Source organism: Pseudomyrmex gracilis, unplaced genomic scaffold (assembly GCF_002006095.1).
Source record: "Pseudomyrmex gracilis isolate BER0280 unplaced genomic scaffold, ASM200609v1 scaffold_76, whole genome shotgun sequence".
NCBI classification, from domain to species: domain Eukaryota; kingdom Metazoa; phylum Arthropoda; class Insecta; order Hymenoptera; family Formicidae; genus Pseudomyrmex; species Pseudomyrmex gracilis.
The window spans coordinates 385,024-408,837 of NW_018020660.1; the positions used below are offsets into that span (position 1 = coordinate 385,024).

The 23,814-nt window shown below is 43.4% G+C and overlaps 1 protein-coding gene across 23 annotated transcripts in view; it reads left to right on the forward strand.

Moving 5' to 3' along the window:
• LOC109854966 (disks large 1 tumor suppressor protein) overlaps positions 1-23,814 on the forward strand; it is a 425,866-nt gene that overhangs the window by 283,662 nt on the left and 118,390 nt on the right. Inside the window, exon 1 of one of the 23 annotated variants that reach the window (XM_020428657.1) lies at positions 4,333-4,692. The exons of 21 other annotated variants lie outside the window; for them this stretch is intronic. In XM_020428657.1, coding sequence (XP_020284246.1) covers positions 4,594-4,692 — 99 coding nt within the window. In that variant the 5' untranslated portion in view covers positions 4,333-4,593. Of the gene's footprint in view, positions 1-4,332; positions 4,693-23,814 lie in introns of those variants that run through there. One more of the 23 variants, XM_020428658.1, reaches the window with a different exon arrangement.

The following is a 23,814-nucleotide window of genomic DNA, read 5'->3' on the forward strand; positions in this document are numbered from 1 at the left end:
GCGTCTCACGACCTCCGTTTTGCGTTACTCGTTTTATTTTGCGTTTGCAACGCGTCAACGCTTCGAATGAGGTAGAAGTACTGCGACCGGCGGGTATACTGTACGTCCTCTGTTATCTGTCGGGGAGGATCTGCTCACATGCGCAACGTCGCTTTTGTATGCAGTCTCTCGTCTCTCTGGATCTTTGATCTCGACGCTGCCGCGTCGGAAATTTTTCATATATCCGAATTGCGCCATCCGCATTCCGCATTGCGCGCGTATACGTTTCTTGTGCGGCTAATGCACAATGCACTCTCGCTCGAAGGGGGAAGCAAAAGCGAAACGTATGTTCCCCCCGTGTGTATGCGAAACGGTCGACATCAGTCGCCGTCGTCGGGTCAAAAGTGCCATTCGAGAATGATGGCATGTGCATCGGGAAGCGACATTCGACGAGAGAGAGTGCATTCAAGTTAGGCACGCGATCGAAAAATATATATACACGGAAGCGCTCCGTGAAACGTTGATGCGTTGAACTTCCCGCCCTTAAATTCGCTTTTACCAAGAAAAGAGATTTTAAATAATGCAACAACTTTTTGCGTATTTTTCTTCTCGTCTCAATTTATTCAGAGACCGACTTTTATTTCATTTTATCATTTTTTTAGCGATTGCAAATTGATATTGTTGTGTAATTAATTTACAATGGAAAATATGAGCAAAAAGGGATGTTATATTTTTATATTTGACGAAATAAGAGATAGTGTGCTGGGTTGAAAACTTTCTCGGTGCGCAATTGTCCAAACTGCCAAATTAACTCTTTTTCTCGCAAACATCGAACAATCTTGGCGAATTTTCCGTTCTTCGCGCAATGTCGGCGGGATGAAAGTCCGACGTTTATTCAGCGAAGAAGCGGAAGAGAAGAGTGACCGTGGCGGGTCGTAAGAAGGGTAGATAAAGTGTTTCACGCACTACATCACTTCTAATGGAAACAAGAGGGTAAACGAAGAATCCTCGGCGCGCGGGTTGAAACTAAAGGGGCGGGGTGGAAACTAAAAGAGGAAGAGGAGAGTGTTTGATGGCGCGCAACGTCAAGTCACTCTACTTACTTACATACAGCGCGGCGTGTGCAAAGGTCTTAGCTTAGAGCAGAAACGCCGTCCCTTTTCTCCCCGGCTCGTCCTCGACCCTCATCATTACCCTCGCGCCTCTCACTCTTTTATCTCCGACGCCGCGTATAAATTACAGACCGCATTCGTGAATTACATCTCGTTACCGGGATTCCTCTTTAAGACTCGTCCTTTCATTCCTCTTTTAAGACTCTGTCCCACTCGAGGATATTGCGTCGCTCAGAGAGCGTCGTATATTTCGATGTTTCTTCTACTCGCCTAAGTCGCACCGTGACAATTTGCACGATCTCGCAATGTAATCCCGCTCGGAAACACAAAGTCGAATCGAATTTTTCCGCGCTCCCCTCCCGATTTTTAATACTTTTAATTATTTGTTTTTTTTTTTAAGTTGCGTGAGTTTTATTTTTATTTGCGCTTTATTTATTACACGACAATGCGCGTCGCCTCTCGTGTCTTTGAGCGCGCGAATGTGGAAATGGATATAAAGAGGAAATCACATGTCGAAACAGCTATCCGGCTCCTCGCGCGTCGGGGAAAACGGAAACGTCATACTCTCACTTTGCTCGGCGGCATGTAAAAAACGCCCCGCTGCGGACGTAAGTGGCAAGAAGAAGGGTCGTTCTTCAACGACGTGGAAATTCCGCCCAGGGTGGTGCAGGTACTATCCCCGAGTGCCTGTCATCGTGAGCGCGTTTTCCACGACAAAGCGAGATTTCTGTCTGTAATATGGCACTTCACATCCCGCGTATGGAGACGATCCTTACCTTTCACGAGTTGCCAAGCTGTTCTTGTTTTTGCTACAATTTCTTCACGGGCGATTTTATTCATGTGAAAGCGCACAGTAAAGTTGGAACAAATATTACATAGATTTTTTTTATGTATTGAGAAAACGGGTTAACACAAATCTAAAAACGACACGGTAAAATATTTCTGAATGGTTAGACGACAAAGAATCGGGTGGAGAATTTGCAAATAAACTCCACAAAGCGTGTTGTTGAAACGTTTCGAAACGTTGTGTTAAGGTCATTATCAGTTGATGTACACAATGAAATAAACAGCACTTCTCAACAAAAAATGATGATAGTTACATAATTAACTTTGGAAGGTCGAACGTGGCCTACGTATGAGCCAGCAACAGATTTAGCAACTGGTACCTGTAGGTATACATGTGCATAAATTTTCTGTGAAAATTTTTTAAAGAAAATTTAATAGAAAAATACCGGCTCTCCACAGATTAAAATTTAAAGTCGTTCCAAAAATTCCTTCGCAAAGCGAGATAATACAAAGCCCGAGAGTCATATCGCCGTCTAAGAAATTCATCATTCCCGTCGCGCCGTCAAACGAGCCAAGTTCTTCTGGCGGCGACGACGTTCGAGTCGTGTGCAGCGAAAACATTTGGACGTCCGGCAAGTCGGCTGTAATATCCGCCGCTTTCCGTCCAACCTCTCGATAGCTACCGGCCGCATACGCTTCGACGAGCAAAGCTAAGGGATGATTTTTCCGTTTTCTCGGGCAGCGAGAAAGAAAGAGAGAGGGTGAGGCGGCAGATGAGGCTGCCGGGAAGTTTGAAACCCGCGCGAGGGTAAGTAAAGAGGGAGAGAGAAAACTGCGCCGGAGATACCACAACGACAACGACGACGATGACGACGACGACGACGACGGCGGCGGGTGGGAGAGGACGAAAGGGGGTAGATCGCGCGCGCGCTCGCTCGCGTGGGGGTAGATCTTGCGCCGTCCACTCCAGCTGGCAGCAGCATCCCTCTCAGCATTCCCCTGCTGTTGGCTGGCAACCCTCGCCACTCGGCAGTCACTCGCGCGGCTCGCTACCCGCGGGGTCCGCTCCTCTTCCGGGACCGTCAGTGTAACCTTCGGTGCCCGGCGCGAACGGTCACGTTGCCACCGGTTCCTGACTGACAACTCACATTCTCGACGACAGAATCTCGTTTCCTTCCTTCTCAGATCGCGATTGCGAAATTTACGTCGGGAAATTTCGATATTTTCTTGCTTTCGACTGGTCGTCGCGGTAACATCTTTTGATCTTCTTTTCTTCGGCGGTTCTCTGATCATGTAACATTTAGTGATCGACTAACATTCTGATTGTGCACGGACAAATGCTCGCTCGCAAAAATCGTCTCGCGAAAAATAGTAAAAGAAAAAGTGGTACGCGCACTCTCGTTTCGCGAAGTTCAGAGAAGTCACCCCCGAGTTTCGTAGACAAGTGTATTTGTCGAGATAGGCACGAAATACTAGCAAGATCTGCCGCGAGGAAGAAGCAATAAGTGAGGGAAAAAGTTTTTTATCATGACCGCAAAATTGCCGTTCGCGAACGGGACTCTTCGATATTATTTTCGATCAACGCGCGGACATTCGCGAGTATAGCAATTCCAACTCGTTCGTCAAAGACGGATGACGCAAATGCAAAATGCGAAATATCGTAGTCGTGCGCGTACCAATCTCGAGCATCGCGAGCTGGTACAGGCCCGACGTTCAATCGACTGTCTAATCGCGAAAACTTGGTTCGATAAAGGCGCGCGCGATGTCTGTGTTCCCTCGTCTCTTTCTCTCTCTGACTGCACTTGCGGTCACGAGATATCGTGTGCCGGTCGAAACGTATAAAAAAACCCATCGAGATTACATCGCCGACTGTGCTGTACAACTCGCGGCAATTGCGGTTAAAAAATAAAGCGCCGCTCGTTGTTTCCCGCAAAAATGTGTTGTCGAAAACTGTCGGAAGTGCGCCGGTAGATCTTGCCTCAAGTACTCCGACTCGGTTGCGTGCGAAATTACCGCGAACTTGCTCGCACTAATTCGTGACGAATTACGAGGTCGAGACGAGACGATTATGCAGATACGGTCGCGTGGCAGCGGCGTGTGAAAGTCGCGTCGCTTGTTCAAGGCCACGCTAGATTTATCCGGAAAGTCATGTGATAGTGTTTTCCCGATATTCGCGCTAGTTTTTTCTCGTCGTTCGCGCGAATCGAGAAGCTCGGGGTGACTTTTAAATTCTATTCCCTTGAAAAGATCGAGCCACGAACGGAATAAATCGTCTATTCAAACGATTTGTTTTTTATCTTGTCGATTGTTAAGTAATATCCAATCGAATATTTCTTTGGTCTTAAAAATGTAAAGCAAACAATTGTCTATTTTGTGGAGCGCGCGTTTTCCAATATTTTTCCACAGTTGACGGTTTTTGTCAGCGAGATTAATTAATTAATTAGCAGATCTCTCGCGCGCGACGATCCCATTCGCCGGCAAATCCCTCCTTTCTTCTCGTTCATGATTGATCCGCCAGAAGTTTTTCCTCGTGACTGATCGGCGGTGATCGCGGGACGAAGTATAAAGTGCGACGAGAGAGCGAGATAGTGGTGTGTAAGAAACGCGACGGTGTCAGTTGTTATTGTTGAATGAAGCTGGTAGTTGTGGCAAGAACTGGCGAACGGTTGTCAACCTGGAGTGCCAGGAGTGCGGATCACGTATAGCGCCCGTCTTCATGGGGATGGGCTTTAACGATAAGAAGCTGAGGAGATTACGAAGATTGCGGCTCTTCGGCCGCGCCAAAGTCTACCTCACGGTTCACTGGCCGCAATTGGTAGGTGTCATCACATTAACTACTTCTCCATGTTGCGCGTTTACAATTTTCCGTATAATCTTCCCGTTTTCATTTTGACGCAACACTAACGCGCGCATTTCTCCTGATTATCGCTCGCTCGTTCTCTCTCTCTTTTCTACATGGAAACATTGATGTTGCACTAATCAGCGATTTTTCATTGTTTAAAGATCGTAAATGCGCGCGCGCGCGGGAAATTGCAGTATGTATGAGTTAATTGGAAATATCTCGTTATATCAGTCTTTTTCATTGTAACGAAAATAAACTGAATTCCTACCATCCTGTCGCGCGGATATAATTCGCAATGTTGTTATCCGTTATTCGATGTGCGCAGTCACTCTTGTGAAAATCTGATATACAAATTCTTGTGTTATAACTTGCATCGTGTTACAAATTCTCAATTATTTCGGAATTTATATTCTTTTTTTCCGAGAGAGATAGAGAGAGGCAGGGAGATACGTCCACTAATAAATCGAATAAAGTTTGAAACGCTCGTTAGCTTTTACCGAAACCGAGTCCTTGCGAGCTATTAAACGAGGACGAATCAATCCGAAGGCAGATTCTACGGTATATTTGAGTGGCGCTCTCGAGCGAGAGAAAGAGAGAAAAAAATCCACGGGGCCGAAGATTCCGCGACGCGAATCACGTAGAGTGCGCTCATCTTCGGGGGAAAATGAGTCTTAAACGATAACAACCAAGACAATGGCAGCTGTTTGACTCGCGCCGAGCTTATTTTTATCCCACGCCTCGGCGCACTAACGATTCTCACACCAGTGGATAACGATGGTCTCTCTTTCTCTCTCTCTCTCTCTTTTTCTCTCCGATCTCGCCTGGATTATTTTGCTCTCTGATTTCATCCCCAAACGAAAGAGACACATTTTCTCGTTAAAGCGCGCGCTTCCAACGTTGGTGTGATGATTTTTTTCTTTTTCTTTGTTTTAGTTTTTTTTTTATTTTGTTCGTCAGGCTACGACAATTAAAAGGCACTTTCCGCGGGATAGTCGTCTATTCCGCGTCTTTCCGCGTCACGTGCTTAATCCAATTTAATCGGCGGTGCTCCGACCGAATTCAAATGTCACAATGCCGCAAACGTCCACGCGCACCCAGGGAAAATATGATTACTCGAAGAGCTTTACCCGACTCTTTTGAAAGTCGTGCTAAGTGTTGGCTTTCTACGCAATTCTGAATGCAGATTTTGCGGATGCTTTCGTACGTACGGCTCTCCGTGTAGTTCGGTTCGTTGAGGTTCCTGCGCTTTTTACTTGTGTAGCAAAGTTTAGTCTGAGGTATTAGTGAAATTTATTTTCTCAAAAATGAAAAACAAAATTTAATTATCGAAATAATTGTCATTGTTGTCGAGCAATTTGCGGCATTTCTCGGACAACTTCCTAGTCTATACGGAATCTAGAAGGAATTAGAATTATATTTTATTTATTATTATTCGCTTCCACCGATAGCTTGTATAAAGTTCATTTCAATTTGAATACAAAATAAAATGCGTCTTCATTGCGAATTACAGTTATTTAACGTGGTCAGGAGATAAACTGAAAGTTAGTAATAATGCCCAGGCGGAATGTGTTTCCGCGTATCTCTCGATGCAACTCTCTCAGCGCACGGTCCGCGCTAGTCCAGATACTGCGGATTATCAGAGTTCTTGCACGACATCGCAGTCTCTCGGAATGGTCTCGAATAGGCTACGGGATAGTTTCGGGATAACCTTGGGATTGCTCGGCTGCATAAATGCTTATACCAGTGGATGCTGGTCAAAAGGCATTTGCAGCCAGATGTTGTTTACGTGCGGCGATTTATTTTTTTTCCTCGATTATATTTAATCAACAGATTATAAAGCTATTTTAATTATTGTTCGCGTTTTATTGTGTAATGAACTCTCACTCTCTCTCTTTCTCTCTTTTTCTTTCTCTTTCTCTCAACGTAACGTAATAAGCAATAATTATATCGAGGCACAAAGTTTTGCCGAACACACTTTCCAAGTGGCATAATTACGCCATTTCGCGTTTGATTAAAATTCCAATAGCGCAGCACCGAGAGTTTATGACGGGCGCTCGTTGTAAATTTATCGAAATGCTGAAAGCAAGCCCGCGTATCGGGTAGTCTCGCGCGCGGCGAATAAATCACCTCTCCGGCATCTGATAGAAAATTATATCGGCCCGTGTACACGTTACGTTTGATTTACGCGTGGATAGCGCGCGAATCCTACGATGATTCCCCCGCGAACTTACCGCGAAGCCACGACGATAAGGTAACGACCACACGTACAACTCACAAATTTTATAGACATTTATTCTTTTACGTGGGGTTTCGCGAATCCCGCGCCGGGAAAGAGTTTCGCGAAATGCGCTGCCGCAGGAGAGACACATTTTTCCGATCGAGAACGCGCGCGATAACTCAAATCGCAAATTTTTGTAACTTTTACGAGTTGGCATTACAGCGGATGTAAGATATTTCGAAGAGAGACGGATGAATTTGCTATTTCAATCACGTCCTCATTCACTAAGAATTCGCGAAAGACGGGAGAAAAGCGCGACGCGAAGCAGCCGAGCGATACGACAACGACGACGGAGTTTCGATCTTAGGAAGGAAACCTGCATACTATATCGCGGAAATGTTGGGGATCTCTTGTTGCATTTCCGCTCCGATTCGCTACAATCAACGGGCGGCGGCGGCGGCGGCGTCTGTGGAAACCGGGAATAAGGAGAGAAGAAGATATAAAACGTCGCGAATCGTTGGCGGAATCGTAAAAGTGCTCGCGCATGGCGCTCCTTTTTAATCAGAAGCATAATATCTCTCCGGAATATATATTCTCTCCGAAATGAAGGCGCAACGCGAGCGACTTCTCGGTGTCTGGCAAATTGAAGGGGTTAGTGGAAGCGGCGCAAAGAGAGACTCTTTTATCATTTCAAAAAAATGAAGTCTGTTATATACCCTTGCAAAAAAAACGAGTAACAAATTTGCTTCAACTTAGCGGTGTAATTTATATTTAGATTTCAATGTTATTACACCACCAACACGATTCTCTCTCATCGCAAAGTATATATTTTGACGAAGTTGAACCTGGCGCGCAGCCCCGGTTATTTTAATACCGCGCCATTACTTAACGGGGCGGAATTGCGAGACGTGTTCCGTATATTCAACCTCATCTCACTTGATAGAGACTGTCAACACCCAGCGGAGTTAACAACGCGCATCTAAGTGCAAAACACTCTCTCGAACCTACATCCATCCACAATCCTATTTCCTCGCTCAATCGTAGTACAAGTAGCACGTCTACCTCGTTCGCACGCGACTCATCCCTTTCCCTTCCCCCGCCTCCTTTCCTCTTACTTCCGTCCTTCGACTTCGCGCGCGTTCGATTGTCGCGTTTACGTGTGTCGACCGTTTTGCGACCCGTCTCCTCGGCGTGTCGCGATATCAAGATCGGCTGCCATTATAGTTTGACCTAGTTTTTCTTCAATTTACCCCGATGTTGCGCGGGGGATGCGTCATACCTTAACCTGCTGCCACCCGCATCGTATCCTTCGAAACCCACACGAGCAGTTTCGCCGCTCCCGTCCCGACCAATTTCTGCGATGTGTGTTCGCGCTGCGTTTTCCCTTTTCCTCCTTCTCCTCTTCATTTTCTCCTTTGGCATCCCCCCAAGTAGATACGTTTCTCGAAACGAAAGGGATCCCTCGAAGCGTTCACGCGAATTTCAATTTATTCGGAGGGCAGAGAGACAGAGAGATAATGAGACGCTTTTTTGACGACAGGGCGGGACTAATGAAACGATCGGCGCGGGGGAGCTCGCAGGAGGCAATTATTACTTCGACCATTGTTTTCCGCTGAATTCGCTCGCGCAAATGACAGTCATAACGTGATATGTAATTATAACAAGAAACGTCCTCTCTCTCTCTCTCGAGCGAAATTGTGATCTTCGCGACTATGAATGTCCGAAGAATTTGCTCTCAAAGTTAATCCGACCGATGCAATCGCTCCTCCCTTTACGACTTTCACGATCGGTAGGATTGGGAACAGGTTATATTTGCCGGCAAAACTGCGCGCGTATCGAACAACGCACACATGCGCAGCTGCTTTGGGCGATATTCAATAAACGTTGGGTCGTTTTCGATCAGCGGCTGCAAACCGTCGTTTCGCAATTATTAACAATTGCTCCGAGGCGACGTAATTCACCGGGAGAGGGAAGGGGGAAAGATACTTTAGGAGATGAGGAAAGACCGGGGGCTCTCGTGTAAATTCAGCGGCGTAACGATGCGCGAGTTCGGCGAGAAAAGATACCCGGGCCGAGCGCGCGCGCGCGCTCACGACTTTACCCCGGCTTTATAATGGATCTCATTACTTTTATCGCGCGGACATACATCCACCCCGAACTCCGAAATTACCTTCTTCCGTCGCTTTTCTCCTCTCGCCGCCCGAGACCGTTGCTTCGATCTCGCTTACGCTTCAATCTACATGCAAAAATTTCCCATGCGAAGCCAGCCAGGCCGGCGCATCCAGCCTGGATGGCCATCACCGACCGGCCATCTGCGTACCTTAATTTTTCGTTAAAATTGCGCGCGATTGCGACGTATATCGGCCGGGCTTGATGCAAGCATCGATCCGCAAAGTGCATCCGAGAAAACGAGACGAACTACACATCTATAGACGCATTGCGTGTCTCATTTTCTCTCATCTCTTATTGACGTTTACAGAACTTTCGAAATGCTTCAAATTGTACATCGAAATCTAATTAAATCTCAACAAATTTTAAGCTCGCCAAAAGTTTACAACTAGCAGATAGTTTAAATATATTTGCACGTATATATTCAGCATATCGATGTTAAAACTATCTGCTAGCTCGTAAACTTTTACGAGCTCAAAATTTGTTCTATTTACGCAGCTGCGAGATTGCGTTATTTTAAAAGTCATATTTAACACGTTGACGCGAAATATTAAGAAAATTTCTTCCCCATCAGGCCACGCGTGCCATAAGACGACAAGTTGATAAGTTTTTCAATTAATTGTTTATATAGTAACATATTATTTTATTATATCCTGTTGATCATTCTTTCAATTTTCCTTTTTTTTTTTTGGAGAATTTCTTCGCATTTACCTCATCAAATGAAAAATGCTTCTACAGGAGCGAGTAAACATAAAAAAACCATATAGTGCAACTGAAAATGAATGGATGGACGTAATGCTCTTTTAATTTCTTTTTTTCACACATAATGATGGCATATATGGTCGCATATACTGTCATCACGAGCATCGATTTTTCTTGTCTAACTAGATGTTCCAACCATAATCTGATTATCTCATAACATTTTTTTATGTCGTATACGTTTCTAGATAATGAGATCGAAGTACATGTGTAGAGTTTCAGAAATAATTCTACAATGTGAAATTATGGTTAGGTCATGATACAAAAGTGTAAATAAAAACAAATTATGCTCAGTTCCGACACTTTTAGAAAAAATTATCTAGAAATCTTAGCTCTTATTTGTTTATTCGTATCTGCAGAAGTACTTTTCATTTAGTGCAGTAAAAATAAAAATGCAGTAAATAAAAATTTATATCGGTTTTTCTCTATTGTCGGTATCCAGTCTTTTCTCTTAAACCATCTGCTAATTGAATTTCTAATTAAATTTGTTGTTTGTATCATATTAACGCATATTATTTGTTCGGATTAAACGAGCCAAATGCGCCGCGGTTGGTCGAATTTTCAGTTTCCGTGCCGGTCCATTGGTTGTCCGGGAATTTTTTCCGCATCGCCAATTGATTTAATATATGTTACGCTTAATAGATCGATCACGAAATTGCATAATTATACGCGCGGGGCGCGATATACATCGCGCGCAATGTTATGTGATACTCAAAATTGCGCTCGCGCGCGCGACGACCAATCGGAACGATCCGGTCTTGTTTGCCTTCGCGTCGCATTAGCGAGGCGCAGCGAGTGCATCGCAAACAAAATCGCGCTGCGCCAACCGTGGGCAAACACACCCGGGCGACGATTAGCGGAATTTCGTCGCATACGGCCAATCAGGTTTCGAACTATCGGTTGCCCAGCCATGGAACGAGGAACGAAAATGCAGGAAGGGAAACGCGCGTGTTTGAAGATCCTCTCTATATATTAAACGCGTGCGATCAATCGGCAAACACTCGGTTTTTCGACGTTACGTCGCGTCGGTCCTTAAGTGACCCCGCGCTCTAAGCGCACGATAGACGATAACTCGATTGTACGGCGGGGGTTGTTGAACCCCGCGCCGGTTTATGTGTATACACGAGCCTTGCAGGTCGTACGTCGAAATTACACGATTACTCGTGTCGCTTGCGACCCGAAGAGTGTCTTGATTAAAGCCGTTTTGCATAACAATGCTATTGACCCGAAGCCGGGGTGCGGAGGGGCCGCCGTCCAATAGGACCGTAAATATGGACGTTTTTAATAAAAGCGACTAATTTAACGCGCCGCTGCACGCGCGCGCGTGCATCGGACCGTCGGCTATGGAAATAAGAGACGCGATTGTATTATTGCCGTAACTCTCCTCGCTCTTCTCGTTGCGCTTCTCTTTGTGAAAAGTTTCGGCGTATGACTATTTTATTAATCGAGCCGCTAAAAACGGACTGCGCCGCCGCGAGATGTTCCGCTTTCATAACATTTTCGCAAATGGGCGGGTAAGAGCGCGCGCGCGTTTTATTTACGCTAAAATGAAAACGCCATAAATAACAACGGGCAAATATTGCATGTCCGTGTAATTAAAGTATATATCCTGTCGTGTCACAAAATGTGTCGGCGTGTTTTTAAAATCTCTCTGTTATAATTTTGCGAGATTTATCCTTGCGCTAATTTTGCGAGCGGCAACGTAACTTTTGAACTTCCGTAATTTCCAATTATCTCATCTTTCTCTGTTCTAATTGCTTTTTCTGAAACACACACACAAGCGATATCGCGCGGCGCAAACGCACGCATGTCACAGCGAAAGGCGCGCGCGTCTTTGTAGGCAGGAAAATCAGCGAAACGCCGCTCGGGAGTAATTTGTATGCTCGATGGCTATGGAAAGCGTTTAAGGTCGTACTGTGGGCTTCCGGGGCTAAGTAGTAGGTGCTTTTACATGTACAGTCGCGCGATGTACATTATCCATGGATCCGTGCACGCGAAACGAGGAAGGATCCTGGAAACAGCATTTAGTCGGAGAAGTACGAGCCAAGTTTATCCAACAGGCAACCTGTTCTCTCTCTACAACGCGCCCCGTGGCGCCACTGCGAGAATTCAGAATATTCCGTCTTTATACACCGGCGCTTTTCATTATAATAACATTTGTTGTCAATTGGAAGAAAGCTATAGAAAAACTCAGTTTTCATCAACCGAAAATGAGCGAATATTGAGACAAGCGTAAAATGAAATTCGAAACGATTTGAAACAAAATTTTGAAACAAACTGGAATCTATTTATTAGCTTGAATGAAGTCAACAATCCTCTTTGCAAATTTTTCTAAAATGTGTTATTTGTTCGTCAAAACTTTGGCAAAAATTTGCAAACGCGCAAACTTTATAGTTGAGTGAAGCAACTATCTCGTCGGTTGTTCTTCGGCTCTTTGATCTTCTCTCATCTCATTTGTTGCAATTAAATGAGCGAACATTAAAACAAAGTGTAATAAAATTCGAAGCGATTTGAAACAAAATCTGAATAGCAAACGGTACAGATTAAATATACGAGTAAAGCAGCTGGAGTTGACGTTTTTGCAAATTTTTCTAAAATTTTCACGTTATATTTGTTCGCTCGCAATTGTTCATCAAAACTTTGGTAAAAATGTGCAAACTTTACAACTGAGTGAGCGAACATTGCCATCTCGCTGATTATTCTGTTTTTTGGCGCTTTGCTCTCATCTTTCCTCTCCCTTTATTTGTTGCATTAAACGTAATTTGACGCAATAAATGCAGGCAGTATATCTCTGGCGATATTATCAGTGAAACTATTATTTCCCTATCGCACGATGTGTGTGTGAGCGTGTATTGCTTTCGAAACAAATGATGCGGATTATTGTGCGGAATATTCGGCGCGGGATTAATATATTTTCAGAAAAGTGCATTTGATTATTGGAGCGGTGTGATTTTCACATGGATCGGGGCTTGGCCGGAAAAATGATTACGGATAGATTGACATATCGAGATTGCCGGGCAATGACGATCGATTGATTCGTGTAATTAAAATAGTACCGCCGCAAATGTTGGAGCCAAATAGATGGAGAAAGAGAGGAGGGGAGGAGGGGCGGCGACCGATAAATTATCGGCAGCCTCTGTGCGGAACCGCGGCACAGACGAAATTTATTGAATCATTCACCGCGATGACGCTTCGGGCGGAACAAATTTCCCGGCTCGGGCGAACAAACGCGTACAAATGTACGTGTATCGCGGTGATACGTGCGTCGCGGTTCCATTAATTGAAATCTCAATCTGTACAAATAAGACTAATTACAATGATATCGAGGGGGTGGGTGAGAGATACACATCGGCGATCATTTGTCACGTGAACGCCGACTAATTTCACAATTACGATCTCTTTCTCTCCATTAACCCGCAAAGGACTATTAGTCATCTCCCGCGCGCGTCCTTTTAATCGTCGTTTAATTGTTGACCCCGCGACCCCGGTCCGGGGAGGCGGACAAATCGAGGAACCGTCGAGCAATATATCAACAGGACGGAAGAGAGCAAACGCGCGCGCATTACTCGAGATCGAACTATATACCGCCGAGTAGTTTGGCGTAACGTGATCAACTCCCGGCAAACAGTATTTACGTGACCGCAAATGTCGCTGTCGAATGGGAAATGACGTACGACGAGAGATGCGCTCTCTCATCGGGTCGTTAGCGACCCCTTGTTCCGCCGGTGGCGCGAAACAAACGCCCATCGTCCTTCGTTCCCGCGTGTTGTATGTATCGTCCAATTAAAGGTCCATTTCGCTCTCCCGTGTCAAGTGCCGCCTCGCAGTAACGGAGAACCTCTTCTGTCCGCTCGTGTAACGCCATCGTGTGGCCGTTGATTTCGCTCGTTCGCGGCTCTCGCGCCCGCGCGCGAACTTTTGACGTTAAAACCATGACAGAGTCGAACGTGATCGCAGCGTCTGAAAGCGAGATTTTTTTCCCGACGGAAGTTTGTCGCCGTTCAATTAAAACGTTTCAAAGAGCGAAGCTTCCGCGAAAAACTTTTCCCCGAGATCTCTCTCGTTTCTCTCTTCAATTGAGAGATTTCACGTCGGTCGAGTGGTTAACGATTGCAATTAACAATTAAACTTGTTGTCGAGCGAAATAAAAGAGTTTTTGCAATTACAAACATCCGCTTTGAATGCTCGCGCGTAAATGTGTTTTTGTTAAACATTGCACTTTTTTTTAAGTATTTTTTTATTTCTTAAATCAACATAATGTTGTCGATGTGTATTGCCGGAGCAAATTTGTTTACATTCGTTCGTAATTCAATTAAAACGTGGTCTCGTAATAATATTTATTTAACATTTGTAACGAAGTTTTTTTTGCAACAAAAAAAAAGTTTGTTATTGCAGAAACGTATAAAAAATCTGCAGCAAGCTGTACTGCCAATTCCAGGCCGCATTACATCGAATCGTTGAATAACATTTGACGCATTCTGATTTTCAATCCTTCGACCTGTTATTCTCTGTGCTGCGCGTGTGTTTTGAGTGAGAGACTTGTGTGTCCGAATCATTTATTCTGAATGACGGGTACTGAAAACACGTGGGAGGACGAAGAGGAGGAGAGAGAAACAAGGTATGATCGGAACTGCGCGTGCATTTTCATTAGCGCGATTGCCTTTACAGCGCGCGCGCGTACACATTATTTTGTGTATTTGAAATGTCGCTAGAAAAATATCAGCGCCGTCGGCATTTGCGCGCGTTTCAAAGCGCGCTTCGCGCAAACATTTTGCATTTATATATTTTTATTTATTTATTTATTTATTTATTTTTTTATGCGGCGAAGCACGTCGAACGCGCAACAGCAGCACAATGCGTTTCAACGGCAATGTGTATTTGCGCCGATTGTCACAGTATGAATAATGATATGCGTGAAAACGCGACTTTGTTTCCATTTTTCCATCGAGCGTGGGCTCATTGTTTTGAAATATCAGATGCGAAGACTTTCCAGCTTGTTTAACTCGCGCGTTAATGTCCGTGTTAATTGTTGCGTGTTAATGTAAATATATTAATATGTTTTTTATTGGTTAAAACATTGCAAAAACTCTGTAAAAATTCACGGGATTTTATTCGACATTTAGTATCAAGGTAATAACATTATTGTGATATATTTCTTTTATTTTTTAGAAATTCAATTACTAACAAGTTAAAAAAATATCTCATTTTATCAAGAATTGTTCGGACATCAATATCCGATGTTCACAAGATTAGAATTAACGTGTAAAGAGATTAAGTCCACAAACTAAACGAAACTCGATATTCTACTTATTGTGCGACAAATTGGACATGAATCGCGTACAACTCTATATGTATCGATCTCTCTCTCCCTTTCTCCCGCATTGTCGCGATGCCTGAATGCCGATCGACGACACTTTGGCCGCGCGGATAATTCGATCGAGTGCCGCACGGTCCGCCGGTCCATGCCCAAATATATTCGAACTCGAGTGGTCAACTCATCGAAACCGCCGACTGACCACTCCGCTCTCTCGTCCGCCATATCTGCCCTCTCTCGTTGCACTTCGCATTTGCTGCGGCTGCAATGGCATTTGCATGTTGTGCCGTGCCTCTCATACTACATGCCATTTAATTAGTTTTCGTCCCTTATAATTTATCAGGATATGACAGCGAGATCGGGGAGGAAAAAAAAAGATCGAAGAGCCGCCAGCGGCGGAGCAGCTACGCGTGCAACTTTTTTATCTGTCAGTTTATGCAGTCACGTAGGTTCCGCAAACATTTTTTGCATATTCAGTGGAAAGATAAAAATCTGTATGGTCTGGCAATATATTGAATTTTATCCGAGGCGCTTTCGAAAGTACAGCTTTAACGTCGTCGATGAGAGAAATGCGGAGACGCGCCGCGAGACTTAAGGATTCGTGAAACTCCTCGAGAGTCTTCTGCCGACGAAGAGGGAAGGACGTCTTTCTCGATGGCATCGACGATGGTCGAAGATCAAAGATAATCAGCGACTGCTCGACATTTTCTCCGTTTTCGCCGCGACTGCAGAAGGGTCTGTTTGACTTGCGTCTTTCTGCCGCGTTTTCAACCCCTCTCTCGAGCCATGAAGTGACGAGATCTCGAGTAAAAGTAGAAAAACGAGAGAGAGAGAGAGGCTCTGCTTGCCAGCCAAGTTTCTGAGTGCACTAGTCACTGCGGCACGAGATGGAGAATTTATCGTTTTCGATGACGCGGCCGATTTTGCGAGGCGTGTATTTCCGTCCGATCGAGACGCGCGCGCTTGAGTATGCGCGCAATTTTGATTGATTCTGCGATTTCCCATCCTTTCGAGAGAAATTTTGCGCGATCTGTCCCCTCGCTGCCTTAGAAAAATCACGTCAGGATATAAACCGGAACGTCGCTAAATGTTAAATGACTCCGTTCTCGATATCGTCGATATTTCCGATATCTGTTCGTGAAAGAACCGCGAGGATATAGACCGCCGGACAGAAGTTAATCGAGGTAACGTGTACTCGGGATTTTATATTCCCGAAGCTTAACGAATCGATGGCGGCAATCAAATAGCGCGTCGACTCGTCGTCGCGGAAAATCATTGGGAAAATTCGTCGATATGTTCCCGCGTTGAAAAACGTTTCTGCTTTTCGCGATCTACTCTTTTATTTGCTCACCGGTCCGCGGTCAATCGCGGAAACGACGTCGCGATCAGATGCCGCGGAGCGGTTATCGAGTTAATGGAAAGCGTGCAAAAAAAAAAAAGATGCGCGCGGAAATTTTACGACACCGGTGAAACGCGCGCGCGATGTGATCGCGTATCGTCGAGAATTGATTGCCCGACACGTGCGCGACGAGTCCCCGAAGCGGAAATACCGCAATGCGTCCCACAACAATAATAATGTTATTGCGATTCGTACTTTATACCATCGGCTCATTTGATCGATAGACAGAACGTCGGATAGAACGTTCGCGTCACGCGAACTTCTTTTCTCGTTGTGTAATGGAATACCTACACTCAAATTACACGTCGTGTATTATTAAGTAAGTAATTAGCAATAGTCGAGTAAAATATTACACTAAGTTATTGACTCGATGCTATCATCGTTCGCAATATAAGCCTTTCCACTCTTTTTATTTTCTTTCGACGTATTTTCTTTTTCATTATTTTCTAAATAATTGTTTTAAATTATTTTGTAAATGTTACGTTTAACCTCTCTCTGCTCGCGAGCGTTATATTTTATTTTACGTTTTAGTCTGTGTGTATTCGCAATCAGTTTGGACGACAAATTACAAACTTACATCGCAGTCTTTGAGTTCCTCGTTTCGTCAGTAGACTGCAAAATCTTTAGCTTTATCCTCGAAAAAGGCGCTCGGAGGTACCGCCGCCGCCGCGCTCCCAAACGAGTTTCCGCTTGAAAACCAACCGTTAATTTAACGGAGTGTCTTTGACATTCTCCGGCTCTTTATCAACACACGGTGCTGTGTTTCCCTGAGTGAGCGCGGTGCGAGAATCTCTCTCTTTTCAGCGATTGCAATTCGCTACAAACTTAGTTTCGGACAGAGTCGTCGCAATCTCGGCGCACCTTTCAAGACGATTCTTTTCAAAGAGAAAGCGACTCTCCGCGCGCGCAAACTCGCCCGGCGATTTCCACGGCAATTTGAGCTCTAAAACGTTACTGTGCGCGGCTTTGTTCATTTGAACCGATAATACGCGTTTGAGCCAATCCTCTTTCTCTCGCGGTGAGTTTTGTAGCTGACTGAACCATTTTTTTTTTTTTTATCCAACGCAATTTTAATCCTTCGAAAGGATTTGTATTTATTACATTCGCGTACGCGTCGGCATTTAGCGTCGGCTTTGCAGCGGAGCGTGCGAGGAGTCAGTGACGTTAATCGATTAGTCGATTTCTCCCGCGTTGCTATTTTCGCATACGGATCTCGCGTGCGCGCTTTGCTTTGAGTCGATTGAACCGATCCGTGTCCTTCGAAACGCGCGACCGCGTGTACATGCGGAACACATGTTCCACACACGTGCGGCGGCACGTATGCGGGCGCCTTCTGATGCAGATGACATGTGGATTAGCTTTGCTACAGGTTTCTTGCTTTGAAATCCGATTCAGACCGAAAGCCTGATTGTGCCAGATCCGTGCTCGATGCATTTCCGAATAATTTGAAACACTAGACGAGAATTGCCGCGCGTGCACTTACGTGCCTCCGGCATGTTTCGTATGGTTTCGTGTGTGTACGTTGATCTATTCAGTTCGCCGTTTTGCCATCGCTTACACAGAACATGAAAATGTTAATTTTAATTCGAGCTGCCCTCTTGAGATGCAAAACTTGTCCTAATCTAACTTTCAAGTTAAATTCCAAGTTGATTATCACGTTGTATTAATACGGTCATATGCTATTAGTTAAATAAGTTTTTTGTGCGTTATTTCTCGTTAAGTTTTTCACGCATTCAATCTCCGACGCGAAATCGCCAATAGCACGAAAAGAGTTTCGTCTCTCGATGAAAGTATCTCCGAAGATACAGTCTTTGTAATCGAAGTCTTCGTACTTTTCGCATTTCCGTCGGGGATCCCTCCTCCTTTCTTGCCTGCTAATTGCCACTTCCAATTTCAGCTAATTACTTTTCGCCAAGATCACCGAGCGCGCGTTCTTTTTCGATTCGTTATCATGGTCAAACTTTTACGGGACGAATGATAATAGCGTATCTTGCTAGAAATCGGCTCAAACTTAATGAACACAAGCAACAGAACAGAGAGAGACAGAACAAATTGAATTATTCTATCTTTCACATGCGCACATAGGCAAAAATCGTTTCACTTTTTGAAAATATAATAAAAGTTTATTAATTTATATAATATAACTATATATATAATTGAATCTAATTCAATTTGTGGAAAAGAAAAACACTACGTGACTTTACTTTAGTAAGTTTCGACCAAGTCAATGATCTTAGCGCGGAATATTATATATTATATATTATGTATAATATATAGATATATATAGAATATATAATAATATCGTAATCACGACACCAAAGTTAGTGGCCCCGCTGCGGTTGCGCGTGCTGAGGTCAGTGACCCCGCCGCGGTCGCGTGCCGAGGTCAGTGACTCCACCGCAGTCGCGCGACCGAGGTCATTGACCCCGCCGCGGTCGCGTGACTGCGGTCAGTGACCCCGCCCCCACCAAGGCCGCGCGGCCGAGGTCAGTGACCCCGCCGCGGTCGCGTGCCGAGGTCAGTGACCCCGCCCCCACCAAGGCCGCGCGGCCGAGGTCAGTGACATTACTCTGTAGTATGTATATAATACATATAATACAATATAAAGTATAATATTATAAATATATAATAAATTATATGTATAATATGTATTATTTAATGTTATATATAATATAAATTACAGTCACGTTATTTTTACGTGTTGTTTTTCTACTCTTTCCTGTTACGTGACTTTAGTTACGTTTTTAATTTTCTCTACATATACGGCAAAAAGACTGTCTCACAAAATTGTTTTTATTATTTACTCTCTCGATCTTACCGATTCGATTCGACTCGATCAACCAACCAATCAATCGGCAACGCGGAAAAGAGGCAACAATAGGTGCGATATATTCGACTCCAAACGCGCACTTCTCAGTCCAAATGCCTTTTTTAATATAGGATAAGTATGTTTAGATTAGCTAAAGATGATCAGAGAAAATGATGTGAAAATATTCTCAATACGAACATAAATTTTTTAAACTCTGAATTTTATTTTATTACGTTTATCAGTGGACTGCGGCTTTTAGATCTTTTTTAAATTTTCACACTTAATATAATTTTTTAATAATTAATACAATATTGATTATATAATTGCTTTATATAATAATTAATATAACAATATTTTATGTTACATAAAATTTTAAATTAAAATGTGCTTGTTACATTATCTATGAAACTTTATTTAAAAAAATGTATGAAAAATATATTACGTTAATGTGTTTCAAACTATTATAAATATAGAATTACTGTCCATATTTTTTTTATATGATTCATTCGCGACATTAAATACATTTAGGAGTTTTATCAATTTATATACGCGTTGCGAAACTCATTCGACGTGAAAGATCGAGCTCGCGGGTGCTTTACACCGCGCGATAAAGTTTCGTCGCGTAGAATTAAAGTAAAATACGAAATATCGCGGACGTCGTTGCAGGGTGGCGCCGCGCGTAGTTTCGCGAGGTGGGAGAACGGGATGGGTAGGCAACACACGCGTGAATGTATCTATTACACCGACGTTTCCTTGAGGAAATTCGTTTCCCCGTTTGCACCTGCAAACCGGGATACATGGCCGCTTCTGACTGGCGCCGGGAAACGCTTTCTAAAAGGGAGAGGGGTGTCGGGTTTGGGAGAAGGGGAAGACCAAAAGACATGAGAGTGGAAAACGGCTCGGAGCCTCTTTAGTGGCTCGTAATTCAACGAGAGCTTTTCTCGAATTCCCGGCAGCTCGCGGAAGGTTGCGCCGGGGATACAAATTCTGCACGCACATTTCCATGGAAACGACCGCCGTCGCTCGGACGTGCGGTGTAAGAAGAGAAGAGGTGACGGTCGCGGGTACATTCTTCAAAAATGCTGCTTGGCTATTGAATTTCCATGTCGGTGTACTCCGGGAGTAGCACGTGAAATCGTGCATTCTTAACGTCACGCGAAAGAGTGTCGCGAAAACTGTGTTTCAAAAAGAAAGATTGACATGTAACTAATTTGGCATTGTCACTGTCACTCTCAGTGACAAGTGTAATGGAGAAGAAAGAAAATGAACATACATCCATTGTTATTTATATCAGGAGGTTGATATTTGCTTGTTTCACGTAACATAAATTCTTTTGTAAATCTCTCTTTTTTATATAACATCAATTATAAATTCTTTTGTGCATTCACGAAAAAAATTCGTGCTTTAAAGGATTAATTACTGTTAATGACAAGTATGGAGAACAAAGGAAATGAGTGCCGTTTGTTTACTAGAAAAACCGTTTAAAAAAAAAAAAAAAAAAAAAAAAAAACGAGAATTGACGTTCTAATTTAGCATTTGTTTAATTACTTGTCAGTAAAAGAGTGGAAGTATACGGAGAACAAAGGAAATGAATGCCGATCGTTTGTTTGTACTATAAAAACCGTGTTTTTTTTTTTTTTTAAAGAAGTGAATATAACTAATTCGGCATTGTTTAATTACCGTCAATGACAAGTGTAAAAGTATATGTGGAAAACAAACGAATGTTGACTGTTACTGCGTGCAGTAGTTTTATTACACGTTAGTTGAGTGAAAATAATCCGATAAATTATTGACGCAACGCTTATTGACAATTCCTCGGCGGATGAACAATGTCCGGTTCACCGAGTTGTTGAGGGTTTTGTCGTAGGTTTAATTGCAAAACTGTGTTTCCTCATTGTTATGAAAATCTGTTTGCGCAGTTATTGTCGACCTCGGCGCACAATGTCCGCGTTTCGACATTTCCATGCGGGTGCAGTCCAAGTTTCTGACAGACGTTTCCGTCTGGACCGGTGATGTTGAGAATCGATCGTTCAACCAGTCTCTCCCTCATCTCTCTTTCTCTCTCTCTCTCTCTCTCTCTCTCTCTCTCTCTCTCTCTCTCAACAAGGTGCACCTGCCAGTCACCTTGATATTTTATCGAATCGCCTTTTGTGTGTATACGCGCGCCGAGGTTGCGCCGTATCGATCATCATAACTTGTCGCTCTAATGCGTTCGCTATATTCAGCTGAATCATACTTGGACTATCTGCGCCAATGTGACGGCAATTGTGCCTCGCGCAAGACTGACACTTTTATATTTGTCAGCTTATTACGCATTAAGGTATTTAATATTTTATATTTTCTGAAACCTCATCTCTCTTGACACATTTATTTGCGGGAAATATTCCAATATTGATGTTTCATCCGTGCATTAAATTTGCAAAGGAAAAATTCGGATTCCCATTTAACGAAATGTCGAATAATCCCGAAACAAGTTATCATCAGGTTCTTTTCGATATCTTCTTTCCTCCTTTTATTTATGTTCCAACCGAACACTCATCTGACTCGCAGGAAGTTCGGCGCCAACTACATTATAGCGATTGATGATGTAAATGTAATATATTATACGTCACTTTGATGAATGCGTGTAATCAATTTTGAATTACGCTGTTCTAAATTACTGGAAAACTTATTCTAATATTTTTAATGACAGATAATTATCAAAAGGTTGCTGAACGCTTTTTTTCGCAATAAAAATTGCAGCGTTGCAAACTTCATAATATGATACACTTAAATTAAGCGCGCGCGCAAAACAGGAGTTTATAAAAAACATAGAATTGTCGGACGCGAGAGACATTTTCGTTCGGAGAGAGAGAAAGAAAAGAGACCTTTATTATTATATCTTGCTCGATATTTATTTGTCGGGTGAAACGAACTGTCGCTCAATCCGGTAAATATCTTGTCGCGCGGCGCAGCAGAGCGGAAAGTAGCGACTGTGATGAACGTTCGTTCTCTCACTTTCGCTGTCCTCTGTCACAGAGGGTTGCTCGCGACCAGGTACATTTATTCATGAGACTGTCTACTGGCTCGTATAAATTCCGTCCTACAGTCGAAAGCTCGGATCGCGTTGCGACGATATTTCGCGCGATTTCAGGAAAAAATCTTGGTCGGAAAACCATTCGCTTATTTTTTTATCGCGCTCGGAAAAATACCTCGGAAATTTTTTTATATTTTGTATCCTGTTTGTCTGAAATTTAATTGTTTAAATAAGAAAAATTGTTTTTATTAAAATATCTAATAAGTTTAATTAATTAAATATAAAAACTTTTACACATTTTGTCTCAGCGACATAAAGTCTGTGTCAGAGGGCATGATCTCTTCAAGTGTCTTCCTTTGTTGACAAATACGGAATTTTTGTCAGCTTTTCAGTATTATATCTTGATCGTTAGTAGATTTGCTGTTCGAATTCGATCTATCGATAGATAGGTCATAAATCAATACTCCGAGTAGGAAAAGACGGAAAATATTTATCTCTAGGACAATAATCTCGAGTCGTGAGAATTCTCAGCTGTTGTGTGCGAATATTCAAAAGTATAATAGCTAAAACATATGTACAGTTTCAGTTCCTGCAATTGTAACAATAAAAGATTTAAAAAAATGCCAAATGAAGAGATCGCGTTGTACGATAATGTCGTGCGAAATTCGGTAGACAAATTTTTCTTGCTGGTTGTATAAAAGCAGAACTTTTTTTTCTCGTTTATTGGAGTTTATACGAATTAGTGAGAAAAGAAATAACATGTCGCTCGCACCAAATATTTGACATAAACTACGTATATAAGAAGCTTCGGAAGATCGCGTTCCCGAGCAGAAAATGGGGAAGCGCCTTGGCGCTGCTCTGTATCGATTCTCCTTGAGTCGACTCTCTCTCACATCGAATAAATACAAGGCAAACGGATGGACTTACTCCTCGTTCTCGATGTCCATCTACTTTTGTTTGCCTTGTTAATATTAAATCAGCGAAATGTTGTACGATGGCGAGCGGCAACGGTTTCTAGAAATTCCTGTGTATGCAGTTACGTTTACTTACGAGAGGCGCGCAGTTTCGTGCAACGTAATTTCGAGCCGCTGCTACGAACAACCGTATAAATTATTGCACTTATGTGTGCGTAACAGGTACACACACACACACAATTAAAAATACCATTATCATAAAATTGCTTTTGCGCTAATTCCAAAAATTGTTGCGCTGATTCCGGTGAAGTCAGCGAAAATCAATATCGTGGGGAGCCGTGATTTTATCTCGCTCGATACCGTGACTTGCCGGAAAGCCAATGTTTTTTTGTTTGCAATCGCGCAGGTTTGTTGTGTGATGGCCCCCGGTACGACGTTTGTCCCGCGGGACGAGGTAATCTCAGTCTGGCAGGTAATACCACGTGCGATAACGAGCC